This window comes from Suricata suricatta, chromosome 10, assembly GCF_006229205.1.
Source record: "Suricata suricatta isolate VVHF042 chromosome 10, meerkat_22Aug2017_6uvM2_HiC, whole genome shotgun sequence".
In the NCBI taxonomy this organism is placed as follows: Eukaryota; Metazoa; Chordata; class Mammalia; order Carnivora; family Herpestidae; genus Suricata; species Suricata suricatta.
Genome location: NC_043709.1, coordinates 102,421,457 through 102,449,290, shown reverse-complemented (window position 1 = coordinate 102,449,290; position 27,834 = coordinate 102,421,457). Strand labels below are relative to the sequence as shown.

Genomic DNA, 27,834 nt, shown 5'->3' with positions numbered 1-27,834 from the left:
CCAAGACTATTTCTTTCCCAAGCTGCCCTTCAACTCTTCCCTAATATGCCGTGTTTCAGACTCTTCGCATCTAAACATGCTTTAAATCACTTTAAATCACTGTATCCAGAACTCAATATTTTACGTCTGTTTACCTCACCCTTATTTCTAGACACTTTCAAAACAAATGAAGATTGCATATGGTTTTTTGTTTTTGAAGGATTTTCTGGCAGCCACTATATAGGTGCTCTTGTCAGTTTTTAGGGTTTGGTAGATTGGTTGATTGGCTAGCTTTCTGTTGGAGAGAGGGAGGGATAAAAACTAAAGATTTTTATAGTTATCCTCTTAAATTTTTATCCTGCTTGGTTTAGCCCATTACTCTACTCTTTAAAGATATTTTGGAATACTGAATTTCTTATCTAACATGCACATTACTCATCCTTCCTCCATATTTTTTCCATCTGATTCATTTATCTTTAATAAAAATATTTAACAAGGAAGAGTCAACGTTAGAGGGATACATAATACACCAGAAATTTTTATGTAGGTTAACATACATCATTAAATATCACCTTTTGAGAAAAGTCAATTTATGGTTAAGAAACCTAATTACCATCTTGTCCAGCTTACACTTCTCCATCGTCTTTACACTGCCTTGCCAGTGCATTGAAGGAGTATAGGTCTACTACATTTCTCAAATATTCCTCATCTTCCAGAATGGAAATCCAAACAGATACAGGATTATAAGATGTAAGATATATAATCTTATATTTTATACATATTATGTATATATGATATATATTTATATATTTTACCAGATATAAGAATAATATAAAATTAGCCTGAGATGGCCTAATTTTTAAAATATTTCTATTTATTTTTGAGAGAGAGAGAACGCAAGTAGGGCAGGGATAGAGAGAGGGGTACAGAGGACCCAAAAGAGGGATCTGTGCTGATAGCAGCGAGCCGGACATGGGGCTCTAACTTGCAAACTGCAAGATAAGGACCTGAGCTGAAATCAGATGCTCAACTGAATGAGCCACCCAGCCACTGAGCTGACCTAGTTTTAATGTTGACTTTCAGTAATGACTATTTCCACCTCAAGATCCTTCAATATTCCATTCTAAAATAGCACTTAGGGAGCACCTGGGTAGCTCAGTCAGTTAAGCATCTGACTTCAGCTCAGGTCATGATCTCATGGTCCATGAGTTCGAGCCCTGTGTCAGGCTCTGTGCTCACAGCTTGGAGCCTGGAGTTTGCTTAGGATTCTATGTCTCCCTCTCTCTCTGCCCAGCCCCCACCCATGCTCGCTCGCTCGCTCGCTCGCACGCTCTCTCTCTCTCTCTCTCTCTCTCTCTCTCTCTCTCTCTCTCTCTCTTTCCCTCTCTCAAAAATAAACAGTAAAAAAAAATAGCACTTAGGGAAAAGCTTAAGTACACAGATGTGGCAATCCTATTTATTCTCTTATTTGAAAATCAAAGTGCCATTTGCTCAAAGTTGACCTTAAAAACTGCTCTCATCTTCATGATTCCTAAGTGATAATCAATAATTGATTAGTAATTTTATTTGCACCTGGGATTTAAACTGTCCTAGCCAACAAAACAAAACATTATACAGCACTTTACAGACTGAGGACACTTAAAATGTAGATTCCGATTCAACAGGTCTAAAGTATGACTCAAGATTTTGCTTCCAATAAGTTCTTAAGCAAGTAGATAGATATTGCTGATCTCGGAAATCACACTTTGAATAGATCTCCTGGATGCTTTCTTATAATTTCTCCTCTCACATATCTTGGGCATTCATTTTTGTTTTTCCACTATTAAAATATTCAACCTACTCTTTTCAGTCCTATGATATTTTTCTGGATGGAGAAGACAAAAACAATCTAGATGCAGAATTTCACCTGCTCTATTATTTAGCAATATTATACCAACTAGCAGAGTAAGTGATAGTCTCTACCATTTATGATCTTTCTCCAAAAGTCTTCACTTTACTGGATAAACTTAATTAATTTTTGAGTTCTGGTATTAATGACACTATTGTTGTTAGGCTTGTGGCAATTTCTTACACTGATATTTGATTGTTTTTTTTCCTACTTGTCACATCAATATCCCTTTTCTACTACTGTTTCTTACAGTTACTTATTGCATCTTACTCGTTCTTTTGTAGAGACAGTTTTTTCTCTTTAGCAGTTCTAAGTGATCGACAGCGAGTAAACTCTCAGTCTGTGGTAGTCTGGAAAAAAGTCTTTATCCTACTTCCAATGATAAATGATAGTTTCGCTGGATTCAGAATTACGAATTGACTGGGTGCCTGAGTGGCTCAGTTGGTTGATAATCTGACTTCAGCTCAGGTCATGACCTCCAAATTTGTGGGTTCAAGCCCTGCGTCAGGCCCCATGCTGACATCTCAGAGCCTGGAGCCTGTTTTGGATTCTGTGTCTCCCTCTCTCTCTGCCCCGCCGCCCCGTCAAAAATAAACATTTTTTTTTTTAATTAAAAAAAAAAGAATTATGAGTTGCCAAAGTTTTTCATTGAACTTTGAAGATTTTGCTCTACCATATTCTCTCTTGTTCTTGTTGTTGCTGTTGTAGAGCCCACTGTTGGTCTGTTAATCCTTCATAGGTAAATTATCTTTCCTCTCTAGTGGCTTTTTTTCCTTAATGTTTATTTATTTATTTTGAGAGAGAGTGAGAGTGAGTGGGGGAAGGGCAGAGAGAGAGGGAGAGAGAGAATCTCAAGCCAGCTCCACACTGATGGTGTGGAGCCCAACACAGGGCTCAAACCCACAAACCATGAGATCATGACCTGAGCCAAAATCAAGAGTCAGACAATTAGACTGAACCACTCAAGTGCCCCAAATTTCTGGGGGCTATTAAGATCAGTTTATCTATGGTTTCATTGTGATTTACAGTAAATGAGAAAATCTTCTTGCTCAAGAATTACTTGCTCCTAAACCGAAGGCTTACTCCTATCATCTGGTCAGAAATATTCTCAGCAATTATCTCTTTTAATATTGCCTCCCATTTCCTCTATCTTCCCCTTTTGAAACTCCCATCTATATGTTAGAGTTCTACTTCAACAGACTTCTCTTTAATTCCTATCTTTTTATGTGTCCTATTGCTCTCTGGATCCCCTCAGATGTTATTTTCTGACTTACTGTCTCTGCAGCTCTAATTTCCAGTTTAACTACTATACTGTTTTTTCACTTTAGTTACTGTATATTTCTTTTTTTTTAATATTAATTTATTTAAGAGAGAGAAAGTGCATGGGAGGGGGAGAGAGAGAAGGAGAGAGGGAATCCCAAGCAGGCTCCACACTGTCAGCATGGAGCCTGATACAGGGCTCAAACTCACAAACCATGAGCTCATGACTTGAGCCAAGATCAAGAGTCAGATGCTTAACTGACTGAGCCCCCTAGTTATTCCATATTTCATAACTAAAACCCTGTTTTGTTCTTTAATAATCTGCCTGGTATTGTTTATGGCATTTTGCCCTTTGCTCATGTTTTAATCCTTCCTTCATTATATAACAATGGTAATATTTACTGAGTGTTATTTGTGCGTGCATTAACTCATTTAACTCTCACAACATTCTAAGAGGTAATGCTATTATTCTTTGCACAAATGAGGAAACTGAAGCACAGAAAGCATAAACTTACATAACAAGTGGCAAAGCCAAGACTAAAAGACACTGAACAACTACAGCGAGTGCTGCCTGTTAAAACACTGCCTCAGCTTTTACTCTCAATAGTCCTGAAACAACAGCCCAACAAGTTATTATTTTATCTTCCATTCTAAAGAGTGCGTCTATGCTTGCTTATCCCTTAGTGTAATCATTTCAGTTATGGTCTCATTCTATTAGCCAATGTTCCTAAGGGTCTAATCATACTTCTGATGTTGGTTCAGAATACATTAAATTCCACAGGTGATTAACTAATGTGGGATAGTAAGTTCATTCTAAGCAGGGCTCTTATCTGTGGGACTCTGTGCGGACTAGGCTGAAATCTATGTTGACAGCAGCTGTGCATATTCAAACTCAAAGCTCATGAGAAGATACCTTTTCTCCAACTCTAAGACCAGGTGAGTAAGTCAGTTTCTAATATCAATACTGGTAGGATTAATTTTTTTCTAGTCCACTTTTTTCTCAGGGAAGTCCTAGATTTGCACAGGAGTCTCAGTTTCCCCATTTAGGGCCAACGTCTGCTCTCCGCATGTCAGCATTAAAATCGGAGCCCCTTAGTTACCAAAAGAATAACCCTTCAGAACAACCCTACTTAGAGTCCTTATTAACAGATGTTCAGTGTCAGAAGGGATGAGAAAAAACAGAGACATCTGCCCTGTCAGAGAGAGAAATCCAAAGCAACTCTGAGAATCAATGTGGTAAATACACCATATCCAACAGATCTCACAGTAGTTACAAAGTCAGAATTACTGGTTTCACACTTTCATCAACTTGGAGAAAGAACAAAAGTACTCTGTATCTTTAATTCACTTAAAACTATCATTGACGCATGCAAAGTTCTATCGTGCCTTATTATTTTCCGTCCACATCCAATATTCATCCATTCCTCCTTCAATATGCAGCATTTCTAATATATTTAATATGTAACAATATGTATTAACTTAAAAATATAGAGGGCTTATTTTTTTATACATTTTTAAATTCAAATGAATGCTATATACCTCATTCTATCTCTTCTAAAAATATATATATCCATGACCCTATGGTTATTTCTAAGATCACAGCTTTTGACTATTACATAGTATTCCATGGTATATATCCACTGTGTCTTACTTATCCAACCTCTCTAGAAAGAACACTGGGGCTGCCTTTAATTCCTTGTTCTGCAGTGAACACCCCTGTGTCCATCCTCCTGTGAACCAGTGGGAGCCAGCTACGATACCTATGTACCTGTTAGCACAAATACCTTACAAGCACTGAATATTAACTCATTTTCTAATTTCTACCAATTTGAGCAACAGAATGTATCATTTCATGGTCTCTAAAATTTCCATTTTTCTTTACTAATGAGACTGAGGATCCCATGCTATATTTATTTGCTAACCACTTAGGCTTCCTTGTTTGTTAACTGCCTACTTAAATCCTCTCTCTCAACCTACAGTCTCTTTTTCTTACTGATTTGTAAGCATCTTTTTTTATTCTATATTCCAATCTTTGTTATTTTGGGAGGCAGTGAAAATATCTTCTCCTAATCAGTCACACATTTGTTAACTTTGCCAGTAGTGTTCTTTCTTAAATGGAAATACTTTAATTTGAAGGTTTCACTTAAAATGTATCTTAAATGTATCCTAAGATACATTTTCATTGATTAGCCTTATAGGTTTGCCTTTCACACTGAGGTCTTTAATCAAGATGGAGTCCACTGTTTTATCTGGCATGTGATAGGTGGTCAATTTCATTCTCTATATTTCAGTTTTCTAACACTCTTTTAATTTGCACTAGTTTATGATGGTGCCATCTATATACATGTCTAAACTCTTTTTTCCCACTGGTCTATTTGCCCATTTCTATGCCAGTACTACACGATTCTGGGGTGCATGTTTGGTTTCGTTTATGGTTCTGTGGTATATTTTCAGATCAATTAGGGCAGATCCACCCATCTTTTTTTCTTTTTCTTCACCTTAATGTTAGAATAGCTTTATGTGTCCATATATTTTAAAATTTTTTCAATTGCAGTAAGATACACACACCATAAAATTTCCCATCTTCATCATTTTTAAGTGTATAGGTCAGTGGTGTTCAGTACATTTACAATGCTGTTACCAATCTCCAGAACTCCTTCCATCTTACAAAACTCTGTACCATTAAAAAAACAAAACAAACAAAAAAAACCCAAACAAACAAAAAAAACCACCTCCACTCTTCCCAGCTCAACCACCACCATTCTACTTCCATCTTTATGAATCTGATTTCTCTAGGTGCCATACATAAGTGAAATGATACATCTTGTCATAACGTATCCAGGTAAAACTTAAAGTAAAATGAGTTTCTAAAAAACTACTGCTGAGTATTTTCATCAGAATTGAAAAATATATAAATACTAACTTGGGAAGAATTGATGTCCTTACAGTATTAAACTATACCATTTATTGATAACAATAGATCTCTCTTAATTTACTTTTTTTTTCTTCATATCCTCTTGTAGAGTCTTGGGCTTTCTTGCCTTTTCTATGTTTTGGAAAAAAATAAATATAAAAAATGATTATTTTTTAATTTTTTATAAAGTTCTTCTGGCAAGCCATCTGAGTCAAGTATTTAGAAGGGTTGAGGCTGATTACCATTTTAATTTTCTATAATGATTACTGTTCATGTTTTCTATTATTTCCTGAACCTATTTTGTCATATTTTCCAGAAATGTATTTATTTGTTCTATATTTTCAAGCTTATTAGAATAAAATTGCTTATAAATGTATTTTATTAATTTTAAATTCCATGGTACTAGTAGTTACTACTTTATCATTCTGTAAGAGATGTTCCTATCTGATTATCCGTTCTAAAACAACTCAGTTTATTTTATACCCTAAGGATTGCTGACTTAGTATCTGTTACCATCCATTTTACTGTTTCTTTGGTTTTAATTATTTTTTCCCTAGTTTCCTAATTTAGATACCTAACTTATTTGCATTTATTCGTCATTGTTTTCTAATAAACATAAAAACTAGACAATTCCCTCTAGATACTAGAGGATTAGTTATATCCCACAGATTTTTTTGTGCTTTCTATTCTAGTCTCCTTCAACCCACAGTCATTAAGTAGTATATTTTCAACATTAATTCAAAAAGATATACACACCCCTATGTTTACTGCAGCATTATTTCCAATAGCCAAGATATGGAAGTAATCTAAGTGTTCATCAATAGACAAATGCATAAGGAAAACATGATATATATACAATGAAATATTACACAGCCATAAAAAGGATGAGACCATGCCATTTGAGATAATATGAATGGACCTAGAGAGTACTATGCTAAGTGAAGTAAGTCAGACTAAGACAAATACCATACAATTCTACTCCTCAAAGGCATCTAAAAAAATGAATAAAACCAAAAAAGCAGAATCAGACCTATAAATACAGAAGACAAACTGATGGTTGCCAGAGGGCAGGGGAGTGGGGACTTAGGCAAATTGGGTGAAGGGGAGTGAGAGGTACAAACTTCTAGATATGGAGTAAGTAAGTCAAAGGAATAAATGCACAGCATAAGGAATACAATGATACTGTAACAACAATGTAATGGGACAGATGGTAACTATACTTGTGGTAGACACAGCATAATGTATAAACAAATCATTTAGTTGTACACTTGGAACTTAATGTCACATCATGTGTCGATTATGCTTTAAAAAATACATTTTTAGATTCCAAATTTATAGTAGTTTTATGTTGCAATTCTTCATTACTGAAGTTTTTAAAATTTATTTTAGAAAGAGAGTGTGTGAGTGGGGGAGGGGCAGAAAGAGAGGGAGACACAGAATCCAAAGCAGGCTCCAGGCTCTGCATAGTCAGCACAGAGCACAATGTGGGGCTTGACCTCATGAACTGTGAGATCATGACCTGAATTGAAGCTGGACATTCAACCAACTGAGCCACCCAGGCACCCCTTCATTACTGATTTCTAATTTTGCTACACTGGCATCAAAGAACATAGTACATGTGATTTTAATTCTTGGGAATTTTGACATTTCCTCTGTGGACTAGCACATTTGATTTTTATCACTATTCAAGAAGTTCTTTAAAAGTGTATTCTGTATTTGTTAGTATAATATTCTACAGAATACCTATTTGAGCTTATTAATGTTGAAATATTTTAAATTGTTTTTTTACTTTTGTTTCTTTGATCATATTCTGAAAGGAACCTATACTAATGAGCAACTGCAATTGCTGATTTTATCTAATTCTCAACACTGTTGTTTTATATACTTAAAGGCAATGTTGTTAGATGCATTAGTGCTCACAATCATATATCTTCTTGATCTACTGCTCTTTTTATCAGTACATAACATTGTTCTGTGTGCTTTATAACTTCTCTGCCTTAAAAGATAATTTAATTAATATTAAAATAAATGGAAGGGCATATTTTCTTGATAAACCTTTTATTTTTTATTTTTTCCATTTTTTATTTTTAATTCTGCTTTTGTTGTTTTATGCTTAACTCTTACTGACAATATATTTCTATATCTTATTTTTTAACCCAATTGACATGTATTTTTTAAATTTATTTTTAAAATTTATTTATTTAAAGAGAGAGTGAAAAAGTGAAAGTGGTGGGGTTAGGAAGGGGGAAGAGAGAAAGGGAGATAGAGAATACCAAGCAGGCTCCACGCTGATGGCACAGAGCCTGAAGCAGAGCTTGAGCCCACGAACTGTGAGATCATGACCTGGGCCAAAACCAAGAACTAGATGTTTAACCAACTGAGCCATCCAGGAACCTCGAGGTCTGTATTTTAATCTATGTTTAATTCATTTCATATGTTGTCTTTCCCATATTCATACCATTGTGGTCAACATTTTTCATGGTGTCTACATACCATCTTGTTTCCCCATCCTCACTCCCCCATTCTTTTCTATTCTCCATTAGACCAAGTTTTATACTGAAGATTTGAAATGTATACACTGTTTTTATTCCCCTCGTATATTAACAGCTATACTTACACTGATATTTTCCTGGCATTTTCTTAAGTTTATCATTATCAGCATCTCAACAAACAAGATATGTTCACCACTGTGAACAGTGCTAATTCACCATTTGGAGTTGGGAGACTGATGGTGGTGGGCAGGAAGCCCCCCAGATCTGAGAGTCTCTGGTATAATAATATGTACCTCTATCTGCCAACACTCTTTTTCTAAAATGATCTTCTACTCAGGTATAGAGGGAATGTGAAGGAAGAAGAGGGTGCTCAGAAGCTAGACAAGCCGTCTTCACAAGCTCACTTGAAACCACACCAATGTTATACTGCAGTACCTGCCCCCACCACTACCTTACCAGGCTAAACACTGCTCACAATGGTAATGGAGCAATGACCCACCTAGAACAATGGGAGGGAAACAGTCACTGAAAAATATCCCAAGCCACCACATGATGCCAAATCATCCTTTATTCTGAGTTGTTTCATATATACACATATATCAAGATTTCTCACAAGGAGGCATTATAGCATTATGATCAAGAACAGAAGTTTTAGAGTTTCAGCTGATCAGGCTCTGAACCCCAGGCATAAGTCATATAACCTCGATCTCTCTTAGCTTCAGTGTGCCATCTATAAAATATTATGACAATTCTTATTTGCTAGATTACTGTAAGGATTAACTAAGAAAATGAAAGAAAGTATACACCTCTGCACGATACACAGAAAGCATTCAATGCTTTCAGATATGTTTTTTAACTAGATGTTCTCTCAAATGCACTCTAGCCCTAAGGATGTATTACTAACTCTAAGTATGCTGAGGAAGTCAAAACTCTAGCCTGAAGAGCACAGCATATTGGGGCACTGGGTTGGGAATGCAAGCAGAAGGTGCATGTCAAACAAAGTGCCCAAGCTCCAGTGCCTAAACATGCTAGTGCCAGGGCAGTTCTTTACTTTGTGCTGGATGCTGAATCTCTGACCACCTATGAAAGAAACACCACTTCCAATAAACTGTCAGTAACAAATGGATGATAACATTCACCTACAATAAACAAAACTCTAGGGGTGCCTGAGTATCTATCATCTGACTCTTGATTTTGGCTCAAGTCATGATCTCAGAGTTTGTGAGATCAAGCCCTACATCAGGCTCTGCACTGAGCATGGAGCCTGCTTGGGATTCTCTCCCCCTCTCTCTGCCCGCTTGTCTGCATGGGCACACTCTCTTTCTCTCTTTCAAAATAAATAAACGTTAAAAAATAAGAAATAAATAGAATTCTAAAATTAAATGTTCTGGGGAAGAAAAAAATTGTACTACTTTGAGGCAATAAGGTTTCCATTATTTTAACATACTGGTAAAATCAGCTCTGCTCATTGAGAACTCAAACAGAAAATAAATTCATTGTAAGGTCCATGGTATGTCATCAAGACTTAGAAACAAGAAAGTGGGCATAAAATAGAAAATGTCCTGAAAACATGATAACCAGTACTGAAAGTCCCAGGGCAATCAAAAGTAATGTGCTAATTTGGGGCGCCTGGGTGGCTCAGTTGGTTAAGCGTCCAGTTTCGGCTCAGGTCATGATCTCATAGTTCATGAGTTTGAGCCCTGCTTTGAGTTCTGTCCTGTCAGCTAGTTCAGAGCCTGGAACCTGCTTCAGATTCTGTGTCTCCCTCTCTCTCTCTGCCCCTCCCCTGATCACACTGTCCCTCTGTCTCTCAAAAATAAATAAATGTTAAAAAAAAATTTTAAAGTAATGTGCTAATTTAAAACTTCATGTAACTCTCAACAACAACAAAAAAAAACAACCATCCTTATCTTGCCTAATCCATACCATTAATCTGAGGATCACATAAAATAATAGAGATCAAATAAAATAAAAGTACTTATAAACTGCTTAATATTTCCCTCTAAATTCAGAGGAGAGTTACATAATTAAACATCTATTCTTAGCCACAAAAACCTTAGAAAGTTGGTACTATTATTAGCCTCATTTACAAATGAGGAAATGAAGGATTAAAGAGGTAAAGTAATTTATCCAAGTTCACATAACTAATGAATATAAACAGTTATATTTCAAATATAGGTCTGACTCCAAAGCCCATGCTTTAACCACTGTGTTACTAAATCCAGACCACCTCTGTGAAGGTCAATAGATTAGAAGAGATGTTCATAAAACAGCAATTCCAGAGATACTATATATATATTGTGCACTACCCAACACAAGAGGGCCTCATTCCCTGGACCATGAACAGGAAAAGAAAAAAAAAATCATATTTTTCCATATCCCATTTTTTCTTTAAGGATTTTTTAAAAACTCCTTGATCCATGTTCTTTTTCATACATGCTTACTTTAGTGATGTGAGAATTAGATCAAAGTCCAAGACAGCTGCAGAAATGAGAACAAGATCATTCAAGAGCAAATTATAGAACACTTGTGTGAGAATTTTCAAAGAACTGGTTCAAACTGCCTTTTATTGGGCTTTCATAAGAAAGATGCTTTGGAAAAAGTAACCCTGGTCAAATTCACCAGAGTAATTTGAGGGGGGGAAAAAAGTACATGCTAACAAATAGGCATATCACATTCATATAATCATCCTAGACTCAAAGGACATTAGCTTTTACACTGTCATCTTTTCAAATGAGATGGTCATATTTAAGCAATTTGTTCTAGTAACTTATAGGTGTAATCACTGAAACTCAGTTTCTTCCACAATGACTAAAAACAAATATAAGAACCATTCAAGAATGACCACAAATACAGTTTTTACTCTTCTATGTATAAGAAATCAATCACAAGCCCATCTGTGTGAGACCTAGCAAATAAGAACATTATTTGAGAGGGGTACAAAGAAAAGGATGGATTGCCAAGAGGAAAAAGTAGTTCATTAGACTCGGACAAGCTTTTAAAGGTTTGCATTATCATTAACTAACTGCCTGGTTCTCTGATGCACACACTTGCCTCCACCAGCCAATGCCGACAGTAGTAAAGTTGGACATAGGCTCACCTCTAAAACACTGGCACCCTCTTCTGACCCTTTCGCAGTACTGCATGCACACGTTACTGGGGTGAAAAATTCTAATAAAGCCAAAAATTAGTAACTTTGCAGGTAGCATTTCCCAGATAATTTTATATTTGCAATTCCCTGGATAAACATAAAATTAGCTTAATAAAAACATGAAAGAGTAGATCTTCTAAACAAAGTTCATACTAATGAAAACAAAACCAACTGTGTTCTCAGTATTTTCAGCATTTAAATATATCAGCTGATTTTATTACAATAGCTACCATGATGACAATAACAGACAGACTTGAGTGTGTGCCAGGCACTAGGCTGATGAGGCAGACACTCCTATTTTCGTCATGTTATAGATGTGGGGAAAGTGAGGCGCAATGACGTTAAATAACATGCCCAGAATCATGGACCTGAGAATAAGTGGTAAAGCTGAATTTCAAACCATGACCCTAGAACCAAAACCTAATTTTATCCAAAATATCCCTGTGAGGGAGAATGAAGCTGATATGATAACATGAGACACGACTGAAATAGCAACAGTATAGGCTGTCAGGAAAATTACAAATATATCATCCAAATCCCTAATTTTCAACAAAATCCCAAACTGTACAAAAATAAAATATTACCCATTCCTCCTCACTTGAAGATTCTCAGTCTTCTGTTTTTATGCCTTCTTTTTACTCCTAATTCCTCTTTTCCATCTAACTATGCCCTTATTTACCTATCTTTAAATGAAAAAGAAAAAACTAATCCATATTGGATGCTTGATTTTTCTTCTATAAAGCAGAACTACTTACCTATTTCTACCTAAACTCCCTACCTACTATATCTTTAAAAAAATATTTAAGATAGTAAATCAAAACAACATCATCAGTTGGTTCTCTTTGATCATTAAAAATATGAAATTCTCATCTGTATGGATTGAGGGTATTCCTACCTAAAATCAGGGCTGAAAAACTAAATAATCTAAGATTTCTAAAAATACTAACTTTATTTTCAAACAGAACATGAAGGCCATTGTCTAACGATGTATAGTTTTAGATCTATCTAAAACACTTCTAGATTCTGCAGTTTGCCTACATAAAACTATTCATTATATCAAAAATTAAGAACACTTCATAATCTAAACACTGAGTAACCAATCTTGCTGTCTATTCATGACTAGAAGATTCACATGGGTCAGAACAAAATATTCATTTAGATTTCTTTTTTTTACAAGTACCTTTACATTTCATAATGTTAGAAGTACAAACTTAGGGAACGTTTAAAGAAAAACATACATAAACTGCACCAGATTTAATCTGTTGGTTCTAAGAACAACTGAAACAAGATAGTTACATTTTTACTACAGTAACTGATCACACTGCTAAAGAATCATCACATTATTCGTATCTCCCAAATCTTAGTATAGCAAAAACAGCACAAGTAACACACATGTGAAGGTGCCATGGAATTGGCTCCCTGAAAATTTCAGAATTCATTTTACCTCAGTCTGTAGGATGGCAGCCCTTTGTTCTTTAGCAGTCAAGGACTCCTTCAGCACTTCAATGTGTTGCTTACTGTCTGAGAACTGGTTTGTGAGTGTTTCTAGCTTTGTCTGTAGAGCTAGTAGTTCTGTGTCCTTTCTGGACAGCTCCTGCTTCACCTGACCAATCTAGAGGGAAAAAAATAGAACACTGTAAGTAAAAAAGAAATGAAACCACCACCTTTGATCTGAATCTTTCTGATAGATGAGTCACAAAATATGAAACTAAAAATAGCATTATTGTTATGACAAAACACAATTCATCTTTTTGTATTATCTAATCTTGGATAACCACCCACCACAAAAACAAAAATGAAAACAAAAAAATAACAGGTTTTCAACAAATAGGGATATTCCAGTTTTCAATTATTGTGTTTCCTAAATACTCTTCAAAATCCCTTAGAAAAAGAACAGAGAGAAAAATCCCAGTTCAATTAGACTACTGTGAGATAGCAGGAAGCACCTGAATACTACTGTGCCGATCAAATAGTTTTCATTTTATTAAGTCAGACCTCTTAAAACATAAAGCAGGATTAGTGCAGAAATAAAACAGAAGGAAAAAAGAAAACATCCTAGCATTTGCTATTTAAGGTGAAATTCAAAAGCTGCTGCTAGTATACTTATTTTTTCATTCACAAACAAAAAATTATATAAAATCCTTATCTTAAAAAGACACCATTAGTGTTTTAAGGCATTGTACACCTGTACCTTTTAGAAATCACAAAATTTTGATGAGTTAGGGATACTGACCTAAAAAAAAACATTCCACCAACAAAGTTCTATCATCTAAAACATGTCATACCAACTAAATGGATAAAAGTATATGACTTAAATGCATAAAAGCTCATCCTGTAAGAATCTATATGTGTAATTTGAATCTGAATTATTCTGACAGAGTAAGTCAAAAGATGCCCATTCATCCATAAATTTCTCATCTTAACTGTAAAAAACTTTTATTTCAAACATCACAATTATATCCCAGAACCTAAATACTCTATTACTGTAAATGTACCTCAAATAAACAAAAATCAGAATTGTTTTTACATTCTATCTAAGTGCCGAGCAAGGGAGCTAGCTATGCACTAACAGATTAATGACTGGAAATATAAATCTAACAGGAAGTCCATAATTTCAGTATTCCTGATGAAATGAAAAGTACTTTGTATTTTTTTACATTGGACATATCTATAGATTGTTTACTATAACAATCTTAATATAAAGGACAATTTTGAGAACAGTTTCACATAAGGAAGTGTGAAATAAATACTACTTTAATTAAAATTAGACTTTTGGGGCACCTAGGTGGCTCAAGCGGTTAAGCATCTTGACTTTGGCCTAGGTCATGATCTAGCCATTCATGAGTTTGATTTCCGCATCAGGCTCCATGCTGACATCTCAGAGCCTAGAGCCTGCTTCAGATTCTGTGTCTCCTGTGCACGCTCGCAGGCTCACTCTCTCTCTGCCCCTTCCCTGCTCATGCTCACTCTCTCTGCCTCTCTCAAAAATAAAGAAAAATATTTTAAAAATAAAATAAACAAATTAAAATTAGACTTTTAAGGAGCACTAAAAATTAATTTCTAATTTACTCTCCTTATTTAGCAAGAAGACAAGCCTTTTTCTCATATGCATGAAAATTCTATTTGCAGATTTAGTTATTCATTCATTCAACAAATATTTCTCTATGCTTACTGTATGCAAACTACTACAAGACACTAAGAACATCAGTCGAAGATGACCGTAAATGGCAGCTATCTTCCTCCTGTAATACATACATGTACCCTGGAGTTACCACATACTGTATTGCTGTGGCATCTTTCATGACATCCCTTTTCCAACACAAAACACACATTAGTATTTTTCCATCCTTTACAGGCTTCACTAAAAACACACTTATTGTATGAATGAATACTCAGGAGAAATGTTTAAAATGTTATCACTTCCTCAACTAAAGAACTATTACAGCTTAAAGATTACTCAAATTTCCAACTACTTCAAATCACGTGATTAAAGATAAATATAAAACCCCTGTTTCTTCACCACCTACATTTTTAAATAATCTTCATATAATACTATATTGACCATAAGGACTGAAAAAGGAAGAAAATACTCTAAATGGAAAGCATAGTTTAGAAGTACACATTTTCCATAAAAGTTAGGAACACAAGCCTTTGCAATTACACCTGAGGATAAGGTGTCTTTGAGAAATTACCTCTCTAAGTCTTGTTTTCCTAGTCAGTAAAATGGAGAAAGTAAACCAATGTTACTGTTTTTAGAGACTAAATAAAATAATGTATGGAATGTGCTTAGCCTGTTGTTTGACACAACAAAGAAATATTTAAAATAGGCAAGAAAAAAAAAACAGATCAACTACTCCTCTAGATAATAGTTTCCGTAAACCAAAATCAAATTAGTTCCTTTCAGACAAAATATTCCACTTTATTATCTGTATTATAAAGTAGTCCACAAATAGCAAGAAAATCAAATTAGCACAAGTATTCTTTTCTTTTCTTTTCAATGCTGCATTCCTGTCTTATCTCATAATTATTTTCAGGAGCAGTTTTCTCCTGACATTTGTGTGGCATCTGTGCACATGCCTAGCACAGAGCAGTGGGGCAGATGGAAGACCTTACCAGCAAACGTTCTGGAATCAGACTGCTGGTGTGAAATTCAAACTCTGCCTCTTACTAGCTCTATTTCTTTTTTATTTACTTAAATTTTATTAACATACAGTGCAATACTGGTTTTAGGAACTAGTTATACTTCCTAAGCACCACTCTGTTACTTCAATTTCCTCATCTATAATTTGGGGTTGATAATATACCTACCTTAATAGGTTATAAATGCTTGGGTGTTAGCTATTTTGATTTTTTAAATTATATTTTGAAATGGAATTTTAAGTTCTTTAAACAGAAGGTTAAACTAGATTTAGAGACTTTAAGTCTGTTTCATGCTAATTCTAATTTACTAGGTAAGTCTAAGTAAGCAAATCACTTTCTAATACATCTGTTCTAAAAAAAAAAAAGTAACTAACATCAGTTGTAAAATCACCTAATGGAGATGTAAAGAAAATACATATGAAGTTAAAACACTTTACTCAAGATTTCAAATCTAGGAGAGTCGCTCTTAAAAGTTCTCATCACAAGAAGAAAATAAAATTATAACTATTTATGGTTATAGAAGTTAACTAGACTTATTGTGGAAGTCAGATACACAGATAGAAAGATATAGATAGATATGTCTCAAATCATTATGTTGCACATCTATCAATTATACCTCATTTAAAAAAAATGAATTTTAAATTCAGATAAACACTATATAACCTAGAACATCTGTATATTCTTATATCAAAGAAGAAACAGAGATCATCATTCATATAAACAGCAAGTATCTACAAAAGGAAAGGACTTGAGAAAAAACAAGTTTTGAAGTACATTCCATACAGTGACAAAAGCAACAATAAAGAACCAGATTTAGGGCTTCCAGAACATGTGAAGTCTCACTGCACACAAAGTGACATATGGGTCAAACTGGTAAACACGAGTCAGTTAAAGAGCAGAGCAGGCTGGTTAGTGCTAGTATTGGGCAAAGCTGCCAACCAAAGAGAATGAAAGTAAGCCACCCAGAAGCCAGAACCAGCAGGGTCCCACTGTGGGATCACTGCACACAAAGAGTAAATCTTACGGCAAAGACCTCAGCCTGAAGACCAGCCGCTCTCTTTTTCAGCTCCTCCCCTTGAGCCTCTTTCGAACTTAGCTCCTCCTTCAGTTGCTCTACCTGTCACGACATTGTTATTCTTTTTCATTTATGTGTCAATTTAAGTATGATCTGCTTTTCAGCCAGAGCAGTAACTGGCAATAACAATAACTTATATAACACAATCAAACCTGTTCCCTCAATTCCCTCTTCAAAGCACTCTAGATGGTTTCTCTATTTTCACAGGGTTTTTTAAATGGACTTTAATGTCCCCATCAGCAAATGGAAAACAGATATTATACTGTAGCATATTTTGTTCTTAAATTAGGGTAAAAAATACAAATTAACAGAAAGTTGGATATGTGAATTTTTAAGTTCTAAAATAACAAATTGTCAGTAGTCACTGATAACAGATTCTTAAAAAACTGAAGGAATATTCTACAGACTTTTATGCCAGGTATGGGTACCACAGCAAGAAACTAGAAACTGGAGACGGAGTTAGAATAATGGTATATCATTTCTTTACAGTTTTCTGTTCTGAGAAACTGGGGAACTAATACAATTGGGATGCAGGGGGAGGGGGGACTTATTTTCTAGCTAATATTTTATAAACACAAGTAGGTTTTTAATTAAACCAAGACAAATGTGGCAAATTGATAACTGTAATAAACTACATCCTCTAATTTACCTCAACAGGTATAGAATCAAACTAAATGGCTTGGGAGCTAAGGAAAAAATACTGTGCCTGAGTTAATACATAAGGACTGACATGTCTCTGGTATGTATCTTACTACAGATATATCTGAAGTACACATGGGAAACAATAAACCTGATACAAATGAAACTTTTCTAAAGACAGACCAAGGGTCCTTCCATTATGGAATGGTATTTGAAGGGAAAACATGATTTGAGCCATTTCGGGGGCAAAAAAGGTAGGGGGACTGAGTTCAGCCTCTCAGGGTTTTGACTTTGAAAACATGACTACACAAGAGGTAAAGAACTTGGTATCTCATGTTGTGAGAAAAACTCAATTTGATGGAATTCTATTGAATCACCTCTGAAGTACCTGATAGATATAAATCTTAAACTGTAACAATACATGTCAGCCTCATATGATGAATAATTTTCTTTTAAGGGAAAACTTGAAATAACTATATATCATTAATTCTGACTTTAATTCTGGGAAAGTTCAATTTGACAGCATTATAAGTCTTCTTCCCTGAAGTCTGATAAAACAATGTGAAGTTCTGTATCATCAGTAAGGAAACAAATATGCATCAATTTCTCAAGCCTCTTTTAAAAATTACAGTATCACACACCATTACCTTATTTTTCATAAATTTAGAATGGCTCCGATAGACCTCCATTTGTTTCATTTCTTCCTCCCGTTCTTCAGTACTCAAGGCCCCATTTGATTTCAGCATCTGAATTTCCTCTTCCAAGTCTCGGAGTCCACGCTCCATAGAGGAAATTTTTGAATCCTGAAGACAATAGAAGATTTAGACATTAGAGCATTCACAAAGAATCACAGAAGTTGAAAATCTCAGTCTTTACAGATGTTGAATTTAATAAAGATAAGCAAATATGCAGGAAAACTGCTGTCTAGCAACTGGTGTCTTGCTTCTAAATTACATCCTTTATGGCCACCAGGGTGAAAGGAAGAGAGCTCATACCTATAATATGATTTTTCCTCTTTCTCTTCCTCTAGTCTGCACCCTTCTGTTGAGAGTATTAACCATAAAAGTTGAAAGTATTAACTATAAAAGAAATGATGGAAAACTAGTTTAAAGTTTCCTTGTCCTATATGGTCAACCAATTTCTAGTGAAAAATTTTGTAGTATTAACAGCAAAACCATTCCTTGCTACTCTTTATCACACCACTTTGTGACCCCTAAAAGGTTTATTTCTGCCCTCAAAAGAAGGAGAAGACACGGCAATTAGAGTGGCTAAAACGAACAAATCAAGAGTATAGATGCTGGCAAGGATGTGAAGAAACAGGCACCCTCCTACACTATTGGTAGGAACATAAACTGGTACAGCCACTCTGGAAAACAGTAATGGAGGCCCCTCAAAAAAATTAACAATAGAACTGATCTATGACCCAGGAATAGCACTGCTAGGGATTTACCCAAGGGATACAGGAGTGCTGCTCTGATGCATAGGGGCATATGTACCCCAATGTTCATAGCAGCACTTTCAACAAAGCCAAATCATGGAAAGAGCCTAAATGTCCATCAACTAATGAATGGATCAAGAAGATGTGGTTTATCTATACAATGGAATACTACATGGCAGTGAGAAAGAATGAAATCTGGCCATTTGTGGCAATGTGGATGGGAACTCACTTACGCTAAGTGAAATAAGTCGGGCAGAGAAGGACAGATACCATATGTTTTCACTCATAAGAGTGGAACAGGAGAAACATAACAGGACCATGTGGGAGGGGAAGGGGAATAAATAGTTGGGGAGAAGGAGGGAGGCAAACCATGAGACTCTTGAATACTGAGAACAAACTGAGGGCTGATGGGGGTGGGAGAGAGGGGAAGGGGGGTGATGGGTATGGGATGAACACTTGTTGGGATGAGCACTGGGTGTTACATGGAAACCAATTTGACAATAAACTATAAAAGGAAAAAAAAGAAGAACAGTAAAGGTACTTCGAAGATTTATACAATAATGTGTATAACTATATAATAATAAAGATTTTATAATATCCCATTGTAAAAAAAAGGGATGAGTAATCATGCTAACAATTACAGCTTATCATATTACTTACTCTCTATGGTTCTCTATATATTTGTATCATATAGTTTTTTTTTTTAAAAATCACTGTCCTCATAAATCATCATCACAAGTATCACTTTCCAGTAGAACATTCTTCTATGTTCAATTTCTTGGGAAGGGTTTGTTTTTTTTGTCACAGTATCTAGTTTACCCCTAGATTATGTTAGATGCCATCAATTACAGAAAGATCGCCTTATATGACAATTACAGAAAAACTCCTACATAGAATGAACACTTATATCTACAGCTGTATATGTTTATTCACCTAAGAAATAAAGACGTAGAACCATATATTGTGTAGTTTTATTTTATTTGGAATTTTAGAGAAACTACTCCTTTAGAAAATAATTTTGAAAATACTTCCTTTGCACTTTACCTCAAAGATTTCCTGATTCACATTCCTTGCGATCATAATTCTTAGAGCATGCAGATAAAAGTTAAAGGATTCATCATGACACAACTATAGCGATTCTTAGGGGAGAGGGAGGATGTTACTCCCTGTCTTGCATTGCATTACCTCTAAAAATATCACAACAAAAATTTCCTTTTACAAATCTATTCAAATTAAAATTATATTTGGCTCAAAATTAAATATATTGAATTAAAACACTCGAGATATTCTAAACCTAAATTCTGATTGACTTGTTTAAAATTAGTGGGTACATCCCATTCCTACCATAGCCTAAAATAAAAAATAAAAATGAAAGAAAATGTAGTGGGCCACAATCAATCTCCTGACCCATAAGGAATAAATACAGGCATAACTTGAAGATATTCCAGGATTGGCTCCAGACCACTGCAATAAAGTAAATATCACAATAAAGCAGTAAATAAAATTTTTAGGTTTTTCACTGTATATAAAAGTTATGTTTATACTATACCGTAGCCTATTAAGTATATAATAGCCCTCTGGGAAAAAAAATATATACCTTATTTTAAAATTATTTTATTGCTAAAAAATACTATCATCTGAGCTTTCAACAAGCCATAATCTTTATGTTGGTGGAAGTCTTGCTTGCGTGTTGACAGCTGCTAGCTGGTCAGGGTGGTGGCTGCTGAATTTGGGGTGACTGTGGCAATTTCTTAAAATGAAGCAACAATGAAGTTGCTGCATAAATTAACTCTTCCTTTCATGAACAATTTCTCTGCAGCATGTGATGCTGTTTGACAGCATTTCACCCACAGTGGAAATTCTTTCAAAACTGGAGTCCATCTTCTCAAACCCTGCTGCTGCTTTATCAACTAAGATTCGGTATTATTCTAAATCCTTGGTTGTCATTTCAACAATCTTCACAGCATCTTCACCAGGACTACAGTCCATCTTAAGAAACCACTTTCTTTGCTCATCTGGAAGAAACAACCCCTCTTCAAGTTTTAGCAAAAGATTCAGGAAACTCAGTCATATCTTCAGGCTCCACTTCTGATTCTAGTTCTCTTGCTATTTCTACCCCAACTGCAGCTCTTCCTCCACTGAAATCTTAAATCCCTCACAGTCATCCAGGAGGGTAGGAATCAACTCCTTCCAAACTCCTGTTCAGGTTGATATTCTTACCTACTCCCAGGAATCACAAATGTTCTTACTGGCAGCAGGAATGGAGAATCCTTTCCAGAAGGTTTTCAATGTACGTGGCCCAGATCTGTCAGAGGAATCACCATCTATGGCAGCTATAGCCTCACAAATCTATTTCTCGAATAATAAGACCTGGAAGTCAAAATGACTCTCTGACCCATGGGCTGGAGAATGTTTTGTTAGTGTGCATGAAAACAACAATAATCTTCATCAGAACTCTTCAGTGAGCAGGTGCACTGTCAATTGAACAGCCATATTTTTAAAGGAATCTTTCTCTCTGTAGTAGGTCCCAAAAAGTGGGCTTAAAATATTCAGTAAACTATGCTGCAAATAGATGGGCTGCCATCTAGGCTTTGTTTACAGATCACAGGCAGAGTAGAATCAGCATAATTATTAAGGCCCTAGGAGTTATTGGAATGATAAATGAGCACTAGCTTCAACTTAAAGTCACCAGCTGTGTTAGACCCTAACAAGAGAGCCAGCCTATATTTGAAGTTTTGAAGCCAGGCAATGACTTCTCCTGTAGCTACAAAAGTCCTAAAAGGCTCCATCTTCCAATAGAAAGCTGTTTGATATAGGGGTACCTGGGTGATTTAGTTGGTTAAGTATCTCACTTCAGTTTAGGTCATGATCTCACGGTTCATGAGTTCAAGCCCCACATCTGGCTCTGCGCCAACAGCTCAGAGCCTGGAGCCTGCTCCAGATTCTGTTTCCCTCTCTCTCTCTGTCCCTACCCAGCTTGTGTGCATACATGTGCACTCTCTCAAAGTAAACATGAAAAAATTTTTAATTAAAAATAAAAATTAAAAGAAAAAAGAAAGTTATTTCATTTAAATTGAAAATCTGTTGTTTCGTGAAGCCACCTTTATCAATGATCTTCTGGATAATTTGCTACACCTTCTCCGTCAGTAACTACTTTTCTACCTTGCACTTTTATGTTATGGAGATGGCTTCTGTCCTTAAACCTCATGAACCAAACTGCGAGCTTCAAACTTCTGCAGCTTCCTCTCCTTTTTCACCCTTCAAAAAACTGAAGACTTAGAGACTTGTGCTGGATAAGGCTTTGGCTTAAGGGAACACTGTGGCTGGTTTATCTTCTATCCAGACCACTAACACTTTCTCCATATGAGCAATAAGACTGTTTCACTTTCTTACATTCGTGTGTTCACTAGAATAGAGCTTTTCATTTCCTTCAAGAACTTTTCCTCTGCATTCACAATTTGGCTGTTTGGTGCAAGAGGTCTAGCTTTCAACCTATCTCAGGTTTGGACACGCCGTCCTCACTAAGCTTAATCATTCCTAGCTTTTGATTTAAAGTAAGAGACATGTGCCTCTTTTCACTTGAACACTTAGAGATCACTGCAGGGTTATTAATTCACCTAATTTCAGTATTGTTGTATCTCAGGGACTAGGAAGGTCCAAGGAGAGAGAGAGAGAGACGGGAACAGTAGATCAGTGGCACAGGCGGAACACACACATTTCTCAAGTTTGCCATCTTACATGTGCACAGTTTGTGGCACCCTAAAACACTTAGGGTAGTAACATCAAAAAATCACTGATCACAGATCACCAGGACAGTAATGAAAAAGTTTGAAATATTGGGAGAATTACTAAAATGTGACATAGAGACCCGAAGTGAGAATATAAATGCTGTTGGAAAAATAGTACCAACAGACCTGTTTGACGCAAGGGTGCCACAAACCTTGAATTTGTTAAAAAAAAAAAAAAAAAAAAAAAAAACCCAGTATCTGCAAAACACAGGAAAGTGAAGCACAATAAAATGAGGTAGGCCTATAAACTATTTCAATTACACTATCTGAAAATTCACCTTTAACATTACTATAAATCTTCCTAGAAAGATCAGGAAGTATCTAAAGGGGCACCTGGGTGGCTCAGTCAGTTGAGCTCTTGATTTCCGCTCAGGTCCTGATCTCACAGTTTGTGGGATCAAGCCTCACATCAGGCTCCATGCTAACTGTGCAGAGTGAGTCTCTCTCCCCCTGTCTCTGCCCCTCCCCCTTCCACACACACACTCTCTCTCAAAACAAAATTAAGTTAAAAAGAAAAGAAAAACTAAAATACTAGGCATATGTATGTAACTAACCTGCAAATGAAATGTGGTTTACCTCTAACATTAGTATGGGGAGGCAAGGATGGATAATGAAAGGGAACCAGCGGAAAGAGGGAGTGTATTTCTAGCATCACTCGTGCTCTACACAAGACAAAATCATCTCCAGTGGTGAACTCAAGCTCCACACATCACACAGAAAGCCTCTAACTCTCCAAAGCCATCATGAGGCCCCAAGAAACATTATCCATCTTCTCCTCTAGCTCCAACATAGACACAGTGGCAGCTCTTGACCAAATCATCACCCTCACTACCAAACCATGTCCCATAAAAGCTTCTCCCCAAAAGGGACCAAACTGTAACTGACTGCCCAGATAAGATACCTGTCAGGCTACTCTATGAAATCAGGCCAGAAAAGTAGTATCTAATATGTTCAACTAATTCTAGCACCAACTCAACCAGACTCAGACTGACTTTATTTGAGGACAGTCCTTCCAACAAGGTTTCTTACTCTTAAAATGTATAATAACTAAGTAAATAAATTCCTTATCATCTTACCACTCTGTACTTCCCCAGATCTGGGTCTCCCCATTATTAATCAGCCAATTCCACTAAACTACTGAAATCCTCCGTTGCTTGATAAATTTTCCAAATCCTCATCTTTTTTTTCAAAAGTGGTCTCCCTACCCCAAATAAAACCTGGTTTTCCCAAAGGATATAATTTCCCTGAACTCTCAAAAATGACAGTCACTAATCCCCAAGTACCAGAAAGGAGCAGGAGAAAAAGTACAGGCAACCTCCTGGTTCGTCGATGCTGCTCCCCTTTGTTTTACCGCCCATACTCCTTTTCACCCAACCCTCTCCTCACTGCTGCTATCTATGCACTTCCCAATCCCCCCTGGCCATTTGAAAATGTCTTTGGCACCTGGCTCCCAATCAATCTTCCCTTCAAATGCCACTGTTGCCATCATCCTAGGATTTCAATATCTGAATTTCAATGACTTCGTCTACCACTCCACTTCAGCTATCCAATCGATGGGACTATCCTCTGGATCCTATCATCACCCAGGACTCTCTCCCCAGGCCTACTGCACCATCACCCTCTATTTGCCATTCTTCAACCTCACAAAGATACTCACTTCATTAACGGTCACATTTTCTCCGAACCTGTCAGTCTCTTCTGCATTATCTTCCTTTCTATCCACACTACATTCCTGGACTGATCATGCAAACTCCTCTCTCACCATCCTCCTCAATTCATTTGCATCCCAATCATTCTGCCACTATCTACCCAGCAAAAGTCTAACCTAGGGCAGTACAGTAAGTCTTCCCTGTTCCTCCACAGAGAAAGAAAAAAGAAAAAATAATAAAGAGAAGCAGAAGGGGAAATGGAGAGGGAAAAGATGGAAGGAGGGAAGAAAACAAGAGAAGGAAGGTGAAGGCAAAGATAAGAGGAAGAGGAGGAAGAAAAGGCAGTAGAGAGAAAAGAAAACTACATCCCCTTAAAGATAGTTGGGCTCTTTTACTATCAATCATCTTCCTTTCCCATTTCCCCCCATTACTATTCTAGAGCTTCATAATTCTCTCAGACTCATGCCAAACTCTCAGCAACTCAACTATTTCAGCTGTGATTTCAGCATAGCATCCACCTGGCCCCCATTATCTCAGACTTTCTTAACAGAATGGCTGAAAGTTAACACAACTTAAAATACCTCCACTGCCTATTAATTATTACTTTATTACTTCCCCCTTCTATCAAAAGGCAAATAAAAGAATTTTGGAAACATAGGTATATTCGTGTTTTATTCTTGGGCTTCAACAGAGCTCAGGAAATAAAACATACAAAGGGATTTGTGGGAAACGTGAACATACAATTAAACCTTTCTAAAGACTCTTTACAAGATTATGTTCAAGACTACTAATTGTTTAACTACAACGAACCCAGAATTCCACTAACTCAGAATTTGTTTGGTAAGTTCTTTCCCCTCTGGAAATAAAGATATACACAAATAAACAAGATTTTAAGATGAAATCATTTAAATTCAGAGAAAAGTTCTTATAACTGTTCTCGAGAAGCATCTACCTACATAAAACTATATACTAATAATTAAATATCCTTGTCATACCACCAAATATTAAATAAAGGCCCACAAAGTAAAAACAGTGCCAAACCTTTTAGGGAAAATGAAGAAGATAGGAAAGAGAGAAAGCGAGAGAGAGGACCTTATCTATAAATAGTCTTTCAGGTTTTATAAGAAAGAATATGTTGTTTAAACTAAAAATATATATGTAAATTATATATATGATATATATATAAGTAATAACCAGAACAGCAACTAACAGTTTACCATATGCTAGGTCATATTCAAAGTGTTTTACTTGCTATAACTAATTTAAACCCCAAACAACCTATGGGATAGCTACTTTTACTATCACCTTCTGTCCATAAAGAAACTGAGGCAGAGAGAGGTTAGGTAACTGGCTCTTTTGTCATACAATTGATTCAAGTAAAGCCAAATTTTGAATCCAAGGAATTTAAGAAGGCAAGCTCTTCATCAACCTAACATAAAGCCTAAAGACTTCTACCTATTCATTACCTTAAAGCAGAGGTTTACAAAGTATGGCCCACGTTCTATGTTCTGGATCCCCCCACACCTTTTCAAGAAGTCTGCATGGTCAAAACTACTTTCATAACAATAACATGATTTTGTTTGCCCTCTCCACTATGTTAACGTTTGCACTTCAGGTATAAAAGCAATGGTGGAAAAAAACTGCTTGTATCTTAGGACAACAGGCAATAGCACCAAACTACGGTAGCACTGACTCCACTCTTCAGTGCTGGGTACTCACAGGAAAAAAAAAAAAAAAAAAAATAGAAAAAAAAATTTTTTAAGTAAACTCTAGGCCAAATGTCGGGCTTAAACTCACAACCTCGATGTAACTCAAGACCGTGAGATCAAGAGTCACATGCTCAACCAATTGAGCCAGCCAGGAGCCTCCAGAAATAAGAATCTTAAAAGACTACTTCTCAATCAGTTAAGTGTCCAACTCTTGATTTCAGCTCAGGTCTTGATCTCAGCATGAGTTCAAGCTCCACATTACAATCAATGCTGGGTGCAGAGTCTACTTAAGAAAATTTTAAAAAGACTTCTTTCTTTGAGAATGTCCTTAATAAAGCAGTAAAAATTATTACTTGTAATTAATCTCAAACCTTAGGGAAACTTCTTTTTAATATTCTGTGTGATGAAATGGGAAAGAGCTAGACATTTCTGCACATTGAAGTATGACAGTAGTTCCTTAGAATAGCACTTGTGTGCCTCTTTGAATTTCAGGCTGAATTAGGTTACTTTTTCATGGAACATCATTTTTACATAAAAGAACAACTGACAAACTATGGTAACCAGAGTTACTATTAGGCAGACGTTTTCTAAAAATGAATGACCCTGTCATTTTAAGAGAATAAAAGGGTCCTGAGATCAAACGGTTTAAGCACAGTTGATTTAAAGAAATTCTGGACAACTTTTTGGTCCCATCTGAATTATGATCTAGAACTAAAAGGAAATAAAACTGAAGTTCGTTTAAAGTGTCTTTTCATCGTCTTACTATTTCTTCTTAAATCTACAAAATAAGCAAAATATTGTTACTTACCACCTTCTAAAACTCACACATGGAAGTGTGTAATCACTTCAAAGTGTAAACTGACTCAAGCTTCTTTGGAAACTCTTACTTACCTTCATTTCAATAACAGTTTGCAGAGCTTTTGTTTTGGCAGAATCAGGAGCATTCTCGAATCTCCGATGCATCTCCTATTCAAGAGAAGCAAAAGAGAGTAAATGTCCTCCTTTTCACTCTTATTTTTGCTCAGAGGGAGGGTAGGTTAGGACAGGGGAGAGGGAGTAATTGAGTAAAACAGATTATGACCCCAGCCCTGTGAGACACTCCGTTCCCTGTCTACCAGACCTTTCCCAGTGGACCAGAGAAGGCTAAGGAGGTGTATGGGTCTAATACACAGGCACAAAGAGCCCTTGTCTAGAAGACCTAGTCATTTAACATTAGTCAGAGAAGACATTAGAGCAACAGATGGAAACAACAGCACAACCCCAAACTAGTGTATCAATCTTCCACATGACTCAAGACATATAAATCAGAGCCCCAAACCATCCAAAAGGGAGATCAGAAAAATCCTCTTTTTCAAAGGAGAAATAAAGGCAGTCACAATCGGTCTGCATTGTACAAAGCTACTTTTAGCATTTGTGTTAACCACATCCTTCCTATGATGAAAATCTCTCTCCAACAGGGCAACAACTGGGAAGAAAAAAGAAGGTAAGTCTGTTGGACAAGTTTCTTAAGTAGTTCATGTTTATGTTTATAAAATGTCATAAAAACATAGCTATTCTTTTTAATCTAAGTTTTAGTGAGTTCAAAATCAGGAAGAAAAGAACTGATGGTAGTAATCTCCCATCCACGGCCTTCAAGAGTTATAGCAAAGTTATCAAACCATCTCAGGCTATTTTCTGTCAGATTTTGTGAATGTCTCTGAGTTAATCAGTCA

General features: G+C 36.0%; 1 protein-coding gene across 9 annotated transcripts in view; it reads right to left on the bottom strand.

Moving 5' to 3' along the window:
• The window catches only part of ERC1 (ELKS/RAB6-interacting/CAST family member 1), a 516,785-nt gene that overhangs the window by 378,282 nt on the left and 110,669 nt on the right, over nucleotides 1–27,834 (bottom strand). For 8 of the 9 annotated variants that reach the window (XR_003914152.1, XM_029953456.1, XM_029953454.1 and 5 more), the window contains exons 4-7: nucleotides 27,014–27,088; nucleotides 18,186–18,341; nucleotides 16,858–16,941; nucleotides 13,129–13,296 (exon numbers count right to left, since the gene is read on the bottom strand). Coding sequence is in view for 8 of the 9 variants with exons in the window: in XM_029953456.1 (XP_029809316.1) it covers nucleotides 13,129–13,296; nucleotides 16,858–16,941; nucleotides 18,186–18,341; nucleotides 27,014–27,088 (483 nt within the window). In the remaining variant the exon portion in view is untranslated. The remainder of the gene's footprint in view (nucleotides 1–13,128; nucleotides 13,297–16,857; nucleotides 16,942–18,185; nucleotides 18,342–27,013; nucleotides 27,089–27,834) is intronic. The other variant, XM_029953457.1, reaches the window with a different exon arrangement.